General features: G+C 34.6%; 1 protein-coding gene across 1 annotated transcript; it reads right to left on the reverse strand.

Annotated features, from left to right (window-relative positions):
* Positions 1-1228: 1228 nt before the first annotated feature.
* LOC124355685 (phenoloxidase-activating factor 2-like) lies at positions 1229-18445 on the reverse strand. Its single transcript, XM_046806846.1, has 9 exons — positions 18400-18445; positions 16632-16744; positions 15225-15326; positions 13905-14002; positions 13165-13353; positions 11153-11249; positions 5007-5184; positions 3477-3629; positions 1229-1364 (listed from the first exon to the last, which is right to left on the reverse strand). The coding sequence occupies exons 1-8, from the start codon at positions 18443-18445 to the stop codon at positions 3478-3480; spliced, it is 975 nt and encodes a 324-aa protein (XP_046662802.1). The 3' UTR covers positions 1229-1364; position 3477.
* Positions 18446-20301: the final 1856 nt, after the last annotated feature.

Consider the following 20301-nt stretch of genomic DNA (forward strand, 5'->3'; position numbering starts at 1 on the left):
AAACCGCCCGCGAGGTTGGTCTCTAGCGGCGTCGTTCTGCTTCACGACAATGCTGGGCCTCACGTCAGGGTAAGAACACAGACGTAGCTGGACAAGTTTCTATGGGAATTACTGTATCATTAACCATAAAGCTATGACTTATTACCACCAAACTTTCATCTTTTTTCCAAAACTCAAGGAACTAGTTGGTGGGAAGCGCTTGGAAAATGATTACATGTTGAAAAAACAATTACTAACTGGTTTAACTGTCAGGCGGCAGAGTTCTTTGATGATGGCATCCAAAAGCTGTGCTACGAGTTGAAAAATGTTTAAATGTTCATTGTGACTTTGTAGATAAGTGAATAAATGTTCATAGTTTAGTGATACAATTATACTTTAAAATTATATACTAAAAATATACCTATCTTATATAACTGACATTAGAACAGTATATTACAATGAGGAACTAATCTCAATGCTTTTTATAACCCAAAGTAAGAAAAAAACACAAGTGATTCTTAGTGGTTTAGTAGACTCTAAGAACAGCAAACATTTTGTAAATAATGTACATATTATGTCCTGTTTGAACTTATTGGACAATACGATAAGGAAAAATCTAATATGACGTATTAAATGTTTTATATAATGGAGTATTTTTATGTAAAACAATAAGAAACATATGTGTGATGAACACCAGAACTCTGAACAACATCCTATTCATATATTATATATGATGATATTTAGGTAAGATGCTTTCAATGCGAAACTTATATTGCATTTCATGGTCATCGAATTGCAAAAGCCTGATCCACACTTAATGCAGAGCCTACAGCCCTACACCCTCTAGCCCTTTGGATGTAATGAACGATACTGAACGTACACTGTAGTCAAACTGCATTTACCTTAAAAATTTTACTAATGTTCCTATGCATTAGAATATGAATGAAGACACACTTCACCCTGTTTTACTTCCTTCACTTCCTACAAATCAAGTCCTAATACTGAGAGCGTAAAGTATTATTTTATGAAGAAACAGCATTGCGATGTTTATGCTGTTTAAAGTAATAGTCTGTTTATAACTATAAAACCAGAGAACTGAAATTTCTTATTGAAGTGCTTGCAAGATAAATGTTTCCCAGGTTTACTTCGTGGAATTTATCTCGCAGTCCAGCGCCTACTCAACAATTATAACTGAAAATACTCGGATGTCAAGCTTTGTTCCTCCTGTTTTGAATGACCACGTCGTGAAGCCAATTCTGGTAGAAGCTGACTCTTGTATAGACGCCTGGAACGTCAGCGCGGCCGCACCCAACGCCGAAACTGACTATACCTATCTGGAACCAGCGCCCTCTGTCCTCGCAGACCAGTGGTCCTCCGCCGTCACCCTGGTGTAAACAGAGATTAGACGTGTAAACATCGTGGTAATGGGTAGTATACATCGCCATATACTGTTTTGAGTATCGCTATATACTTTCTGTAAATTTGTAACACCATAACTGCCGTAATTTTAATAGATCCAAACTAAATTTTGTATAGACAGTATTTACATTTAACTTGAAGTTCGTTAACCAGTCTTAAACAATAAAATGTTTCAAAATGTCGAATATTCTTACCTCCGCTAAAATTATAACTCGAGTATTTTTCTATATAGATCCCAAAACCAATTAGTGTTTTGAACCTACTAGAACACATTTTTTCAATATCACAATGTAAAGAAGGTATGAGTTCAATCTTTGGAAAAGGAGTGATTATTGTTAAATTATTATGCATCGCAAAGCTAAACGAAAAAGTGGTTTATAATTTCATAGTAATTTCCAAAAATATTTGTTTTTGGTTCTTATACCGTATTTAACTGATTCAAACTATAGGTGGTAATAAGCACTTATACATTGCTTGAAGTTCGTAAACTAGTCTCAACCAATAACAGGTTTCAAAACGGCGCGGCGGCCCATTCGCATTCTCGAAAAATTGTTATCTGGAATTTTAAAACTTAAAAGAAATAATAATATTAAAATACCCACTCCCCTCTGCCCATAATATGTCTTTAATTAACATACTGCAATTTACTTTTTCCACTGTATTTCACATTGATATTAATAGTTTTTGTATCTAAATATATACATAATTTCAATAAATATTGAATCACAAAAAGTACTTGCTCCGCCGGGACATACATATACATAACTGCCAACCAATATCAAGCAGTTTTAAGTCTTACAAATTATTCGATAACTCGTAACGTTTCAAGATGGCTGTCGTTCAAATCGTTTAGAAGTATATAATACTATTGATTTGATATAAGAGATAAAACTACACACAAATGTATGTGCATATTATTATTTTGTATAGTGAGGATTTTAAAAATTTCAGGTATTGCAGTATATTAAACATGAGTTATACTTCAGTACCATCAGTCATATGCAAATAAAAATTATAATTAATAATGTATCTATCATTTGATATTTCGAGGACGATAGCCACATGTGAAAATTACATTGCCTCTGACTAGGTCGGAAGGAATATTGATAATTAAGATCGGTTTCCCTGTTCGATAAGAATCGCATTTCGCAACAACATAAGTCGTTTCTCTTCTGTGCATGGCTTCCAAACTCCCTTCCCCACCCCACAACCTCAAAACACTGTGACGTTCCGATCTCATCAAGATACAATCATTGGATTTCAACTCGCAAGCCACTATTACGTTTCAATCACCTATCATTATTTACTATGTTAAATCCCAATACGACGGTTTCTTTATTTGTAATTTTCGTACTTGTGTATTATATCACATTCGACATGAAATATCCCTGGACCTGTACCTCCATCGCAAGAACATACACACACATACATGTTGATTCCCCAGACAAAAAATTACAAATAGAATTTACAAACACTAGTTATTGTAACTCTACTGTTGATCGCCCAATATTTCTGTATAATATTTTGGTATGTAAATCACGGGAGAAACGAGAACCGCCGGGAGGCATGGTGGCGCATCTCTAGCAAGAGATTAATACCGGATATAACGGAAAACAGGATTCAGTTCGAACTATTCAACCTACTTTAAGTTTAAAATTCCAAAGTTCATGAAAAATCACTGTCCACAAAATGACTACCTGCAAATTTTCATTTTCAAATTTCAAATAGTAGTTATGTACAATATTGTTTAATATTAATGAAACAAATTTTATGAATATAAGAAAATTCTACTATTATTTATTTTACATATCAGTTTTCAAAATTAAAATCGGTTGAAAACTAAAGGAGAAAAGAGATTTAAAAAATTGACCACGTAGGAGCTACCACCATAAATTTTCCTGTATGCTTAGGCGGCTAACTGATTTTACAATTACTTTGAGACACACGTTGTTGTAGATTTCAGATGTTTAAGTGTGTGTTTTGTTTTAATTCATTTGTTTGCATGAATAATGAATTATCATATTTTTTTGTAAGCCTGAAAGCCATCTATGAGAGCTCTGATAAAGTTGAACACTTACGTCAACAAGCATCTCTACCTTCGGCGCCTGCGCATACCGCTGTAGGGGGTAAGGAAAATCGAGCGCCAAAACTGGTCCGCAGCGCTTTCTCGCAGGCTTGATTCTCCCATAGGGGAACTGGAATCTCCTTCAGTACCACAGAGTGGTTCGAATCTGTAACGTATTTTGGTTGTAAAAACAAACAAATGCGCAAAACAATAATTTGTCACCCGTAAAAAATTGCAGAAGAGAAAATCTTAAATTGTAAATAAAAATGTTTAATACAAACATAATCACAGTATGGATAGTGTAGCATTTGCTACATAGGCAATTTAAAAATTCATTTACTAAATATTGATGGAAGAACATACGAAATATATACGAAAATATTTTAGAATTTAATTAGTGATGTCATAATATAGGTAAAGTAAATAATGTATTTTCTCAGGAAAGAGTCTACGGATGTAGAGCAAAAGGAAAGGGGTGGTACAGTAGGGCAACAGGTTTTTCTGGTAGTCGACTTCAATAAAGGGATTACAATAGGGGTATTTTGAAGATTACAATTGTTCTCACTGGCTTTGAGATTGAATATGCGGAGGCTAATCAAAGGCATCGGCTACAGCTAACTGGTTAGAGGAAGGAGTCGGTATACGAGCTCCGATACGCGCATCTCGGCGTTTTTTTATTATCTTTTGCAGTTTAATTGTTGGTGTTTTCAATTAGATTATTACGCTACAAGTCTACGGGAGATTTTTCGTAAGTAGCTCTTTTATAGTCAAATTACGGTTTTCATATGGGAAATTTGTTGTCAACTAATGTTAGCTTTCCTTTATAGGAATTATTATATTATTTTGATACAAAAAGGAAATAAGAAGATTTGAATTCATTTTATAATCAAACGCAAGTTTTCAAGAGAGTACATTTCGTTGCAAGTATTGCTGAATAACTGGGACATCGTAATCATATCCTTTTTCAAATTATATACAATACACACTCATACAATGTCACTGAAATATAAGTGTTCAAAAAAAGAGTGACACAACCTTCTGTAGGTGATATTATTCATTATTTCAAGCATAAAAATATCCTATAAATAAGGGCGAAAATGTGTGGTTTAGCCGCTAGCTGCCATTTTGAGTGAAAAAAAAAATAATTGTTATTTTCTTTAGCATTAAGAAAATGACGTATGTTAAAGTTTTCGAAGTCAAATGACAAAACAGCCAGTTAGTTATAAAAACTTAGATACCAACTATTTGATCAATTTCATTTCAATTCCAACGGTACTTTTTTCATCGAAATCAATTCATAAGCGAGCATTGATCACTTTTAAGGTAGCCTACGCTTGCACAAGCCAGGAGACCGTAGACTACTATACACCGTAACTAAATTATGAGTTAAAAAAAGTTTCATTCCGTGTTATTTTCCGTGTTTAAAGCTTCACGAATCTCCGGAGAGACTAAAGTGACATCTAGGGGATCTATGGCTTTACGTGGAGTTCGCGCCACTATTGCATCGGTCTATAGATTGATATGAATTGAGAACCTAGATTACCTTCGGTTTGTTTCCCCCAGCCAGTGACGTAGCAAGTCTTATTCCTGGAAAGAGGGAGTTGATCGGATGGCACGCAGACAATATCGATGTTACTGCGGCGTCTAGCAGCCTTCTCCAAACGTACAAGGGCCAGGTCGTTCACGAGAGTCTTGTTGTCGAAATTCGGATGAACCACCACCTTGAATACGATATAGTTGGTCAGTTACTCAAATTGTGTTCTATGGTATTTATATTTCCCTTTCCCAAACGACAAGTTTGAACTAGGGGTAATACAGATTATTTTCACAAGCTTTCAAAAATTCGTGCAAAGATTTCAAAAACAACAAATAATATTAAATAAGAAAAATTGTAGAGACCTAATGTGTGTTTTTATTTTCAGGCCAAACACTCAGTTCATATAATTATTATTAAACGTATATCTGTTAATATTAGTATTATAACTATACAACAAACAATGGTAACAACAAACACACAAACCATTTGATGTAACAATACCTGGAATCTCATTTTATAAAATAATAGCTAGAATTAATAATATCAATAGCAATCAGATGTCCCCAAAGTGAAGCAAGAGTTAGAGTTTGGGCATTGTGAATATATCTTCGCTGCTGAATGCTGTTCTCTCTTTGTTTAAGAGGAGCATGCAGCGGTGATACCTCCGATCTGTAATAACATGGGAAAACCCTAAGTCATTTAGGTATACATTTCTCATAACCGATTGCAGACATAATAATGTAATGTTTTGTGTTTGTTATATACATGTTATGTACAGTGAAGTGATTTAAATATCACTTTGTTTTTTACAAGGAAGAAGAACGCCACACCACTCGTAGCATAACAATATTGACGGGGTTGCTTGAAAAATCTCAAATGTATAGATAATTTCGTTCTCTAAATGTCCTGCGGACATATATATGGAAGACGATAACACAGAAATGTTTGCGTCCTCCCCATCCCTACCCCCCGGCAAACACCAGAGAAATTGCGTCAACCTACTGAGTGCGAGGCTTCAATGACGCTCAGCTCAATTCCATGGCTGTACATGCGCTGTCATAGAAGTCTTTATTTTTTATGTATAAACAAAGTCTTAAACCAAAAATAAAAGTTTACAGGTGAAAATCTTTCTCAAAGCATATTGCCTCATGATACATAGGCCAGGTACATCCACTTCTGGCCCACAATTTTGAGACTATGGGGCAGCTGGTCTAAATACAAATTTTATTGGATATTTATAACACTAAAGAAAATTGTCAGAATAATTTCGGAATTAATGCTCAGAGAGTAGTTTAAAACTGCCTTAGAGGAACTTGGATTGTTGACCATGTCAACTTATACTGCCAATTCAAAAGTGAACTTGTACCGATTTGTATTAAATTGTAATTCTGGGGTAACTGGATTACCGGTGGAAGGAGTAGGCCCAGAAGAATGATAAGGACTGGACAGTATAAAAGAGGCTGCTGTCAGCGAGGCGCGCATCGCAGATGGCAGTGTTTGATAACGAAATTGAGAGGTAGGGTAAGGTATACGTGCCGTACCTCCCGTCTCAGTTGATCGGAAGTAGTAGTAACGAGTAGTCTTTGAAAGTGCTTAGAGTTATTTATTTTGCTAATCGTCATCGAACCTGCGGGTAAGTGAACCTTTTAACTGGAGTCCAGTCTATATACATTCTTAGTTATTATGAATAATTTTGAGGAAAGAAATATTGTAAAAATTAAATTTAATGGGAATTTAGGAACTTGTCCTTTTGATCTGTGCAATATAAAAACTTGTTGGTGCAGTGAGCACATGTATATAAAATTTTATGTAAAAATACTAAAAGAGTTTTGTGGTTGTTACAGATGCTTTCAGCAATATTTAATAAAAAATTCTAACACTGAAAAGAAGTAATAGTTAAAGTAAAGTAAAGAAAATTAATAACAAAATAAAATTGAATTTTGAAGATAAATTCAAGTGAAGAATTGCCAGATCAGATTAGGGTGTGAAAGTTTTGAATTTTGAAAATTGAATAAAAGACAAGCTGTAAGAACTTTGTACATTTTTGAGTGACGAATATATTACAAGTTTGAAATTAAAAGTCATCAAGAAGTTTTTATTCTAATTTTAAAACCAGTAATTATTTTCTAGAAGAAGTTTTATTTTAGTTTGAACTTTATTTATTTCAGAAGATTTTTCTTTTCCTTTTTGAACCTTCACAAAAATTTAAATTTCCAAGCTAAACCCCTCATGTGCCAGTAAAACTGTATAAACTGGTTCAGGGCTGGGACTTCCACCAGTACGAGACCAGAGGCAGGAACAACATCAGAATTAAACAGAATAGAAATATGTTCGAACACTTGCCGTCTAAAGTTGGTGTCAAGATAATCAATAAGCTCGCTGGAGATCTCAATCGAATTAATGAAGCCAAACAATTAAAATTTCGATTAAGGCACTTTTTGTTGTGAAAGGCATTTTACTCTGTTGATGAGTTTACGGTTGGCCGCTGTGATTATAATTATTTTATTATTATCATTTTATTTTCTCCTTTCCTTGTATCCAAAACATGCAAACCACGAATATATTGATTCACATACTAATATGTGGAATTGTGCCTATGACAACTTAAGATAGCTTTAGTTTATAGAATTTTAATGAATATTATGAAATTGCGTTTTGCAATACAATTTTGTCAGTGTTGTCTTTACCGCAATACAGACTTATTATTAATAATATTATTATTAATAACTGTGAGCTAGGGAAGGTACTAGAACACAAGAGTGCGCTGAAGTCAAAGCCTGTCACCAATTTGTACTATTGACTTTCAATCTATTTTATTTTATTTCAACTCTATAAATAGAAGTGTTAAATGTTGAAACCTCATATGATTATACTCAGCTTTTTTAATAACTTCATTTATTTTGCTATTTTTTGTTTTCATCATGGTTATCCATAATACCAATGTAAAAATGTTCGCTCGTATTCAGCCAAATCCCATGGATTGACAGGTACCATCATCGAACTCAGTGTTACCCACATAAAATTAAAACTTCACACAAAGTTCAAGTCTATATTCCAGTACAGTTTCGAGATATCATGCTGATAGACAGACAGATAATAATTAAACTGTTCAAACTCTCAAGTGATACTTTCACTTCGCTAATATTCAGCCAAAACAACTAAACCTTTACAATAAAAATAAAAATCGTTTGGATGCATATTAATTTAATCCTAAATAAGACATCTCCCGTACAATTCTCCTATTACAAATAAGGGCCAAACATTGTTTCAGGTTTTCACGTTGTTCTTACTGAGTAAAGCGCAAGGTCTTTTCAGTACTTAACGAATTAGGATTATTATCTACTACATACACTGATCTTTTCCAGTGGTTACTTTTTCATGTAACAGCTCACTCTAATATTGTATAAGATGTTAATAATATTTGTTGTGAGAATTTTGTAGCATCTTTTGTCCTCTATTTATGATTTTGTTCTTTGGAGAGAAACAGAAATCAGTGCCCTGAAAGAGAAGCTGTCAAGAGAATAATTAGTTTATAAGTTTTCTTTCAACGGAGACTATCATATATTGAGTAAATTATTTGCTAAATGGTATGAATTTAGCTTTTTGATGCGGATTATTACAAATAGCGCTAATGCATTTTACACAGTGTCTTAAACTTAGTGAAACTATTAAGACTATTTGTGACTGAATTAGCCCTATAGAGGATTAGTTTTTTTATCATTTAGTAAACTTACAAAAAAGTAACGGAATCTTGGAGATTAAACACAGAAAAGGTAAGCGAGATAAACACCATGGCTTTGAAACTGGTGAAACTGTTTCGAGAAGAGTAGTTAGTATTTTTTGGCATCCTCCTTTAACCGATTTTATTAGTTGGCACTGGACTTATTCGGGATAGACAATCTATCAAAGAGAGAACTCCTTTAATACTCCTGTTTTTTTTTATGTAATTTTCATGTTTCCGCTATTTCAAAAAGTGGTTGAATTCGATTTAAAAATATTCTCTTTATATCTAGCGTGTATTTACATCTTCATTTGCCTATAACATAACATCCACGCGGCAATAGTTTAATTGTTTCTAAAGTTACCATGTTCCATTCATATTTTCTAAATTATCTTCTAGATCCTTAAGTACGTTTACAAAGACGTCTGGTTAAACTGTACACAAATATCGCAAAGAGATAAATGAATCATGCCAGTACGGGTAGCAATGAAGACTTATTTTTGGACGATTGTCTCTGCTTCAAGACTGATTGTATCAAGACTTTCAACGTCTATATACCGGATGCCTGACATACGATATTGCACAATATGCGTTTTCCAGTAATAATAGTTCGTACTCCGGCTGGGAAGCGATACCATGATTTAATTTCGTGAAATGTAGGCTAGACCATCCCACTCACGTTCAGAATCAAATTTATGCGAGTGCTACTACAGTGACTGTATTATAAGGTTCTCTTAGGGATATTGATTGAACTATATTATTTGCGAGTGTGTAGGGAATAAAGTGCTATTGAGATTCCCACCTCTCTCCAACATGATATGCGGGTCTTTTTCGTTTAAGGGCAAGCACAAAAGACCCTAACTTGCCTATTCAAAACTCAGATCACGCGATGCTTGCCCGCTGCGCAGCGCTTTGCGCTGCTTGCTCTTTAGAAAAAAATTAACTCGAGCTTGCAAAGTCCAAGCCCAGATCAACTCACCACGCTTTATTGAACAAGAAAAACTAAGTAAAACTCACTCATGAGAAAATGGAGGCAAAAGATAAGCGGCGCGCGTTTATCACTGATAAGATAAGACGAGTTTATACCAGAAGTAGTACCTTGACTACTGCCCTACGAACTAATAACGCCAAAAACGATTAAATGCACTGTCAGTCCGGTATAGTATGTTTGTAAGGTGCTGGCCCTTAAACGAAAAAGACACTGATACGCTGTGGGGAAAGGTATCTCAACAAAACCAATAGTCTAAATGTTGGGGAATTTCTTTAAATCACATCAACGGCTCTGGCCAGTGATAAGAATTTTAGATAAAGCATACATTACATATTTTCAATTCTTTTTTATTATATTTTCTCATTAGTTTAACCAATTTCAAATTCTTGAGAACCATTTAACCCATCGGCACTCCCAAATATGTATTGGACCTGGCAAAAAATTGCAAAGCCATTGAGGGAATTTACAAAATTTACATTAAGAATTAATAGTGTAGTGTAATTTGGCTTGTAAAATGTTCACACAAGTCGTACATACAAATTATCTAACATATCACACTAAAAGCGTGTTCGGAACTTTGTGTAATAACCATTTAACCAATCCTATGAAGCTTTTGTTTATCATTTTCCTCTTGGGATTGAATAATTTAACAAAAACGAGGCTTTAGCATCATTACTTTAAATGTAGCCCTATAATAATAGAATTAATCAATTATTTACCTAACAAACTTCCTAAAATATTATCCCGTATTTCCCGTACTCTACCACTGGTAACAATTTTGAATCAATTTAATGTTAAAAATGTATTGGAAGGCGGATGATGAACAAAAAACACTTACATTCTAATTCTTAAATGTTTATTACATTCTAACAATCATTTTATATCAAAGGATTAGACTCCAATCAGTGGTGGTGCTCACACATTCTTACCTTCACGTGTTTCCAGTTAATATGCCTTAGGTAATAATTGACAATGAACACTTTTAAACAAGCTTCTATCGTGGCAGAGTATATGCTCATTTAAAGCGGTCGCTTTTAAAGAAATTAGATTCCCCATAGGGGATGGTATTTTTTAACCACTTATATCTACGACTGTGAATGTTAATGCAATTACTAGTTGAAGTTTAAATGGGTTCAGATGCAACCTGAGTGAGTATTGAGCAGTTTATGTGAAAAATTAAAAACACATTTTCTGGGAACACTTTTACATTGCTCTTATGTATAACAATAATGGTGTTGAGAAACGCGCAAAATAAATAAATGTGTACAAAACTGAGTACAATCATGAGACATTTCAACACGTGACATGTAGCCTTACAAGATGAGCAATATAAGTGAAATATTGAATGCAAACCTCAGCGAAGCCCGTTGCCCAAGCCGTACTCCTACCTTGTTTTTTTTTAGTCTAGAATTTGACAGATTAAGAAGAGAGAGAGCGTACCTGGGCCACATTTCGCTCCTCATGCTCCGTAGGCTCGTCCGTAGTGCTGACGTCATGCTCACCTAACCGCACCTTTAGCAGCTGAATGGATCGAATGCTGTAACATTTCCAACAAACTTTTAGAGAAATCCTTAAAGAGTTTATCGATTCAGATGGGCAAAATAATTTGATATTTTATCATTATTTAGTACGGTATTTAACGTAATTCTTTGGTGTTTCTTTTCTGGCAATGTTTTTGTTTAAACTTTTACAGTTTTATTTAAATAAAGTATAGATGGCTCCAAAATTTTTCGGTTTGTCTATTAAATTCTTAAAATAAGTACAGTCTGTTTCGTATCCCTCCTGCTCGTATCAACTTTTGACGTGACAACGTCTTAAATTAGGTTGCGGCTCGGAGTCACTCATGAAAAAAGTGTAACGCCCGGTAACGTTACGATGCCCGTCCAGTGGGTCCGCCGCACGGGATCCGCACGGGATAAAGCAGATAACTGTGGGTCCGCCGCACGGGATAAAAACAGATAACTATGTTTATTCGTGAAAATGTGGAGTGCTTAGATTCGTCATTTACAACAACTACAACAATAAAGGTAAATAATTGTACACTGATATTTCATTATCGTAAACTATGATTGATTGATTAATTGTTAGATTGACACAAAAGTTGAGAAACTGAGTTTATAGGTTATGTCATACTATTGACAAATGTTGATAGTGTTAAGTAAATTATTAGTTTAAATCACTCTGCAATCAATCGTAATTCAGTCGATTGAGAAGAAACAGCGCGTATTGCTAGTCAAACATTTAAAATAACAAATTATAACCTCTAACCTGTCATAACAGTGCGACCAAACAAACGAACTAAACCGACCAATCACCACGCGCGGAGTTAGAATTTAACTGTGTTTAGCAAGAATTTCAAATTCCAATTTTAGTAAATGTTTTATTCAACTTTACCATTTACAATAACAAATTTTAATTAATTTCAAATTATGTACAATGTTTTAGTAAACAAAATATATTTCTATAGTTAAAATTTGTGCAATTCTTATTTTCATTCAATTCCTTGTTCCTATTGTGCAATTTAATAATATGCATATCAATAAATATTCTACCGAGAAAAAGACGTTGTCACGTAAAATCTTCGCCCGTAAAACCGACTTTACAGGCAACCATAATTTTTTTACTTATAGATTTTACCTCTTACGTTTATCGTATGAACAATAACGTTATAGTTATTAGAGTAATTATAGAATCCAAGACTAGTCACTCTTAGTTAAGAATAATTCAAACATGTGTATTATGATCATATAATGCAATTTATACTGAAGACTTTATGTTAAAACTGTTATTAAAAAGTATTTGAACCCGTTTTGAATTGTTCCGTTGATCAATTAATCATAAAGCATATTTAATTATTGCAACGAGCAAAGCTTAAGTAGCCACTAATTTAAACTAGGTAACTATAATACATTGACGAATATTGTATACATTTTCGTACATACGATTTTATAGGAATAAATTATTTAAATTTTGTACTCCTAATCAAGTCCAGTATGTGTAAAACTTAATGCAGTACGAAAAGATACCATGTTATTTTGGCCGCTTTCCTCAATGTACCTGAAATAATTTAGAAAATTCAAGCCAGTAATATAATTTAAAATTTAAATCTCCTCTTGCTTGTTATATAAGCTGTAATAGACATTAGCTTTGCAGTGCCGTTTCTGGGAATATCTACATTCTGCAACATACATATCAAATTACAACTTCGTTGGATGTTATAGTGATTCTAAAATGTCTCAAATGTTCATTACTAACCCATAAAAAGTTGGATTTCAATCAAAATAATTTAGTAACGGGTATGGATTCATAATATTAGAAAAGTCAAATACAGTTCGGTCAGGATCAGTAATAAGATGAAACAGGTGTAAAGTATGCACCGCATTGTCCTTTTCCAAGATGGCTGCCTGTAAGTTAGTCCTATCTTTGTCTGGTAAAATAAAGAGTCCACTTACAACTTCTCCACACAGTGGGCTGCTGTCAGCACCCAGGACTCGTCTATGAGAGAGGCGCCACAGACGTACACCGCATTGTCCTTTTCCAAGATGGCTGCCTGTAAGTTAGTCCTATCTTTGTCTGGTAAAATAAAGAGTCCACTTACAACTTCTCCACACAGTGGGCTGCTGTCAGCACCCAGGACTCGTCTATGAGAGAGGCGCCACAGACGTACACCGCATTGTCTTTTTCCAAGATGGCTGCCTGTAAATTAGTCCTATCTTTGTCTGGTAAAATAAAGAGTCCACTTACAACTTCTCCACACAGTGGGCTGCTGTCAGCACCCAGGACTCGTCTATGAGAGAGGCGCCACAGGACGTTACACCGCATTGTCTTTTTCCAAGATGGCTGCCTGTAAGTTAGTCCTATCTTTGTCTGGTAAAATAAAGAGTCCACTTACAACTTCTCCACACAGTGGGCTGCTGTCAGCACCCAGCGCACTCGTCTATGAGAGAGGCGCCACAGACGTACAACCGCATTGTCTTTTTCCAAGATGGCTGCCTGTAAGTTAGTCCTATCTTTGTCTGGTAAAATAAAGAGTCCACTTACAAACTTCTCCACACCAGTGGGCTGCTGTCAGCACCCAGGACTCGTCTATGAGAGAGGCGCCACAGACGGTACACACCGCATTGTCTTTTTCCAAGATGGCTGCCTGTAAGTTAGTCCTATCTTTGTCTGGTAAAATAAAGAGTCCACTTACAACTTCTCCACACAGTGGGCTGCTGTCAGCACCCAGGACTCGTCTATGAGAGAGGCGCCACAGACGTACACCGCATTGTCTTTTTCCAAGATGGCTGCCTGTAAGTTAAAGACAATAGATACAATAGAGTTTTATTTCGATTAGAATTTATCACTACAAGAATATCATAACAATCCAGTATAAAAGTTATTTTTCTAGCAAAACGTACTGTCAAAAAGAGGGAATTGTCGCCGTTTTAGCCAACGATTGTGTGTGGATAGTGTCAGCGAGTTTAACGTCATTCGTATTTTAAAGCATCATTTGCTTACTACAAACCGACTTTATCGCTAAATTTTTCTGGGTTATGAATTTGTGAGAAAGCGAGTTTTATGAAAAATTATGTAAATAACATTTCAATAACGAGATATACCAAAAATTAAAATATAGTTTTTTAGGAGTTAGAGTATTTTACTGGGTGCGCGTTAACAAAACCTATCACTTCAGAAGCTGGGAACAGTTTTCAAGTTCGCACGATTTCTCTAAAACGAACAGACCTGTAGACATAATATATTCCTATAAGAATTTTTGAATATAAACTCGACATGTTTAAGTTATATATTATTTTAATGTTCATTGTTCATAGGTCCAAAAGTTAACACAAGCATCACTGTCTCTTACTTGGGGTTAATCACGTGAAGAAGGCATTCCTGGTTGGAATCCGTTTTTATTTCACACGCCGTGGTAGTGTTTGCATTGTCACCCCGATCAAGAAAATATACAAATATACGTCTGGAAAGCCTTATTCGGTGTAAAAGCGTCTACTATCTTCATGAAAAATCTTTGCATTGTACGCTGAGGCCCACGTTTACTGTAAATTCCATCATTCTAGACCATCGGGAATTTCAAAAATAAAATATATGGTTTTTCTAGGGATATTATAAACCCTTTTTCAGGTTCCTACGGGTGGTTGATTTTTATACAAATTATAGTATTTTTTCCTTTTTTAAGTTATATGAGGCACTTGTGTGTTTTTAATTTCATCTTTCTATGGACATTTTAAAATTGGTAAAGGAAAATAAAGTTATTCTAGGGATTTCCAACCCTATTTCAACCACTATACGTGGTTCATCTTCATGAAAAGTATTTGTCTCATGAGAGCATAAGACATATATGTGTGTGTCCAATTCCATCATTCTAGACCATCGGGAGGTTGAAAAAAAATGTTTTCCACCCTTTTAAAACCGCTATTGGTGGTTGATTTTTAACATAATTCTGCAATGTATTATAACATGTTAATTCTGTATTCTTGTGTGTTTCTATTATCTTAATATATGTACTCACATGGCCAGGGCCATTCCCCTGCGCCTGCCACTCCCTTGATGCCCGAGTCCGCCCCCTTACGGCCGCAGTCTGGAGTGAGAGTGGCTGCCGAGCCTGGGTGGCCTAGGGAAGCAGCAGACAACTACTCTCAGTCAGTCCGCAATAAGTCGTCGGCATACCGCCCCTGTCAGTACATCCACATGGTAAGAGTAAGAAGAACATTTTGCCTCATCAGCAATAAAGATTCTGATATATTACCGTGGCATTTCTTAAAAAGACCTAGCATTCTGACCTAAAAGACCTAACTAGCAGCATGTAGAGGATTTAGTTCATGTTTATTTTTAATTATTTAAGATTGTGTTGATTATTGTTTACGCATGTCTCTGATTATCTATCTTTTCTTGTATTTTGCTGGTTATATATTGTTATTTGTGCATTGCTGGTTATACATTGTTATTTGTGCATTATGCATTTGTCAAATGTTTTATCACTTTGTTGTTATTTATTTCTTATCACACACCATAAATTTAATTTTTGTAGCTCGTTTTTGATATTTAACGATCGATTATTGTCTTCGAATTTTTTACTTTTTTTTATTATTTGTTAACTAACTTATTTCTTACTTGTTCGTTGTTTGGTTGAATATTTATTTTTAACACTGTTTGTTATTTAATCATACAAGTAAATATTATTAGTGTTATTAAACCGCGTATACTCTTTTTGACTTATTTATGTGTACTATTGGTGTAATACCGTTTGGAAGAACAAATAAATACATTTTAAAATGTATAATCACTGGATCAGCTGGCTCTGGAAATTTTTTAAATTTAGTTTCTGCCACGTCTAGAACAAACCAACGTCCAGAGAGTCCTATGCTAATTATTACATACCCAGCTATGTAGAGCGTATGTGTCAAGAAACATCTTATAATAATAGTTAATTATCAAAAAAAATATATTTAATCGCAGTGTTTGGAAAATCTGACCAAGTAATATATGTATATAGTTCCACTGGACCTATTGAAGCCTCACTCTATAGTTTCCGGTCAATGTAATCTCCCGGTGTGCTGAAGGTCCCAAAATCTTAACCTCTTAAAACTTTCAATCTCTAGCATCTCTGGGAGCTGAGGGTGTTTCTAGTCTTTTTCAAATTTTGCACACCGACATGTAAGAGCTTCTGGAATTTGAAAATCCTTTCAACAAACTATTCTCTATGGCAGTTTATTTCTTCTGCCACGAAAGATATTCGGACTCTCGAGTGTGATCATCTCTAGACTATCATCATTGTGGCAGATGGGAAGTGGACTTTAAGATAGACACGTAGTTCGAAGCACCACGAAATATCACTGTTATATCATTATCAGAGACTTAAACTAGGCATGGCCTAAGATATACAAATTAAGGAGAAAAGTACGGCCGTAGTACATACCCTAATACACAAGTCCAATACTCCATACACTGACAGGTCTGGACCGTCTCTACTGCGAGGGCTGGAGCGGCCAATACCAACAGGCTCACCATCACAGTCGCCATCTTGGTATCCTAGAACAGTACAATAAAATGGAAGCATAAGTATTGTTTATATGTAGTTACGTACAATTCGCCTTTTGCACTTCATTAAATGAGTCAATATTTTAGGCTTTATTTCATATATAATCCAACTTGATAAAGATACTGTATTAAATAAAATTAAATGTAATCAAATATTTTCTAACTTTAAAATAGTCAAATTTAGATTTTTATACATTTTTTATTCTTAATTTTATTATTTTTTATCTGTGTGATGGATTAATTTATCAAATTATGTCATACATTTTTCCAATTTTATTTATTCATGAAGTTAAATTTATACATCATTTTTATGTTAATTTGTAATCTTCCCACTTCAATTTAAAATGAAAACAATCCTCTATGTATGTATGTATCACTGTACTATTGTTACCACTATTATTATACGTCCAATTCCTTACGGCATATTTACGAAACTGGTATGGATGTTCTACAAGTGAAATGGGAAGTTCGTTTGTTTGTTTCACCAGACTACATCTGTTTTCCTCACACTATAGACTCATTGTGGTCTGAATGGACTTTAACCAATATGGGGATCAGTGTGATAAATATCAACACAGAATGGGGTTTCAGCACCCATTGAGACAAGGAGAAGTACTCATACTAGGATGAAAATCATTTTAGAAACAACTAGCCTTTATCCGTGGCTGTTTTTGAATAGAAGGTACATCATCATAATATAGTTTTTAAATGCATAATAAAAACTAAAGTAAGTTATGGTTACTAGTATATATATTCCAATCTCAGGAGATAATACATTTCAGAATAATTTGGATAGAAAAATTTAACGTCGCTTAAAAAACATTTGTGTGGTATTAGCTATAAGCAACTTTTGTTATACACTTTTTTTACTTCTTAGTTCCTTCATTTTAGTACAACCATTGGAGTCTGTATATTTGTATTGTAAAAACTCTATTATTTTTACTTTTAAGTATGTAACGTTTTTTAACTGTTTCTGTAAGTAATTATAAATCATTATCAAAAAGATCAGGCTTAGCAATTGACATGTGATGACTCTAATCAAGAGGTATATTATCTTATCAGATATATTATCTTAGATATGTTAATTTTTCTTGGGCGATTCATCTAATTCAAGCAATAAATCTCCATCTACCCGTGCTCTTGTTTGATGGCATGTTAAAACAGACTCTCTATTGAACCATAACCCAAAAAAGCAAAAATATTCCTCAGCCGTGTCTCTTCTTTAAGTCTTAACATTTTTAACTCGCTGGCGACCCCAGTAACTCGACAATAAACCGCAATAAAAAGTATAAAACACTTTCGATAAATTGCCAAACTTCAGTCTCAGTACTAGAAGTTCGTTTTCATTAGCATAATTGACTTTCTCCGCTTGTTTATGGTGGTACGCGGAAGTGCGTAATTAATGACTGGCTAATGTGCTTACAATGGAAACTCCTTTGATGGGGGAAAAGACGACCTCACGAAGTTTTTTACGCTGGTAACATATTGCTGAGAACCTTTGTCTTTTGCCACAGATGGCACGGCAGATGGTCCAACTGATATCCTTTTTCAACGCCAGAAACCAGCAATCTTTGAACCCGCTGACTTTAATTTACGTTTTAAATACGCGAGCATTTCACGTTTTATAAAATATGGTGATTTGATACCTCGCTTGGGCTTCCGAGTAAAAGCCTCCTTTATCCCCCACCCCATTCCACGTGCAGGATTTGACACTTCAGGACTACAGTAGCTTAGTTAGTCCTCGTCTTCCCCACTTCCAAATATGACGATTTTATTTGTGTTACATATATCGTGTACTTCGTCGATCTCCCTCTACTCCTTTATCTTTGTACGCAAAGAAATTGGCTCAGAAGCTTGAGCCTGCAAGAAGGATTCATCGGCAATCCGTTTTATGCACCGCTAATTTGGAAACAAACATCAACAAGATATGTGATTCTATGTAGTCATGTTTCACGCTACACATACTCACACTTGCGAGAGCACTTACACTTCGGAGGCGATAAAGTAAGCCCGCCTATTTATGGATTTGGGCTAAAACCCATAGCTATAATGGAATTTAAAAACTATACTTTTTTAAGTGACATTTAAGAAGGACTTAAGTGGAGCAATTTTATAATACATTTTCTTGAATATTTTTGTCCTTCAACACTCAAGACAGCTCTAACAGGTTGTCAAGCACAACTCACTTAACTCAACCAATGATGTCATCTAACATACACTAGCACACAAACGCGCGCGCGCGCACAACATACTCGCTAGGAGTTGTAATCAGCAAAGTATCTGTTGTAAGTTACCCAGTGCTTTTTTAGTATACGGGATTTTTGTGATTTATTGTTGTCCATGTTTAAAAGTTTACACAGTGCTGTTGTGGAAAACCTGTAGTCACATATTCTATTTATCACTGTTATATTTATTTACTTATTGTTAAACTTGTTATCTGTTATCGCTATGTTATTATAGCTTTATTATATTGTTGTTTGTTAATGTTTAAAACTACTATTATTATTCTCATGTTATTATTTTTACATCGCTTTAATACTGTTTAGTGTTGTTATTGGTTGAATTATTATTTGATTGGTGCTTTGATGTTGGTCACATCGTATATATGGTTATTATATTATATGTCGCATTCAAAGCTACTTGTCAAATTTATTCAACCGTTGTAAATGTGATAAAAAAAATTAATTAAACGGGGCAATAAAATAGAACAATTTGAAATTCAATATTACCTCCCACACCACCATTTCCATAATCGCCGAATATAGATTACCCTCTAGATATTCCATTAGAGTCAATTTCATACGGCTATATGTGAAAACATATGTAACAATTTAATTAAAAATGTTCACTTTACTTTGGAGTTCCTATACGAGACTTATGGAAAGGTTGTAGAATATTCACAACAATTACTATTTACTAACATATATATATATTATATATTATATATATATATATATAGCTCATTAAGTGGTTATATAGCATTTCATATATCCTCATCTACCCGGAATGATGTACAAATGTTATAACTATTAATGTTTTAAATGTTAGTATATATCTATGCCATAAATGGTAGTAATCTTGAAAGGGTATTTGAATTTAAGGATTTAGGCGTAATTTTGGAACCTTCTTTTAACTTTCAATCCTCATATCTCATCTATTGTAAATAAGGCCTACAAAAAACTTGGGATTTATTATTAGACAGTCTTCAAATTTTCATTCAATTTTCAACCTTAAAAACATTGTATATATCACTTGGTCCCCACCCCCCCCCCCCCCCACCCCCCCCCCCCCCCACCCCCCCCCCCCCCCACCCCCCCCCCCCCCCACCCCCCCCCCCCCCCACCCCCCCCCCCCCCAGAAGATATTCGTGAGGCGAATCTCATTTAAAGTAATAAATAAGTGTACTATTGTACAAAGTTGTATGCAACTCTTCTGATGTGTTTGTGTTAAATATAGTTAATACACGTTAGTACTATTAATAGCCAAATTGGAAATCCAATACTTGTGGCTCTCATATGGTTTCTTATATTATTATAAGGATAATTACG

The sequence above is a fragment of the Homalodisca vitripennis genome, chromosome 2 (assembly GCF_021130785.1).
Source record: "Homalodisca vitripennis isolate AUS2020 chromosome 2, UT_GWSS_2.1, whole genome shotgun sequence".
Taxonomy (NCBI): Eukaryota; Metazoa; Arthropoda; class Insecta; order Hemiptera; family Cicadellidae; genus Homalodisca; species Homalodisca vitripennis.

Excerpts from the sequence above, each read along its gene's own strand:
- LOC124355685 (XM_046806846.1), bottom strand. The coding sequence starts at position 18,445 with ATGGGGTGGGGGATAAAGGAGGCTTTTACTCGGAAGCCCAAGCGAG. Across the intron at positions 16,745-18,399 it reads TACTCGGAAGCCCAAGCGAG|GATACCAAGATGGCGACTGT; the intron begins GTATCAAATCAC and ends GTACTGTTCTAG. Across the intron at positions 5,185-11,152 it reads AGGAGCGAAATGTGGCCCAG|GTGGTGGTTCATCCGAATTT; the intron begins GTACGCTCTCTC and ends ATCGTATTCAAG.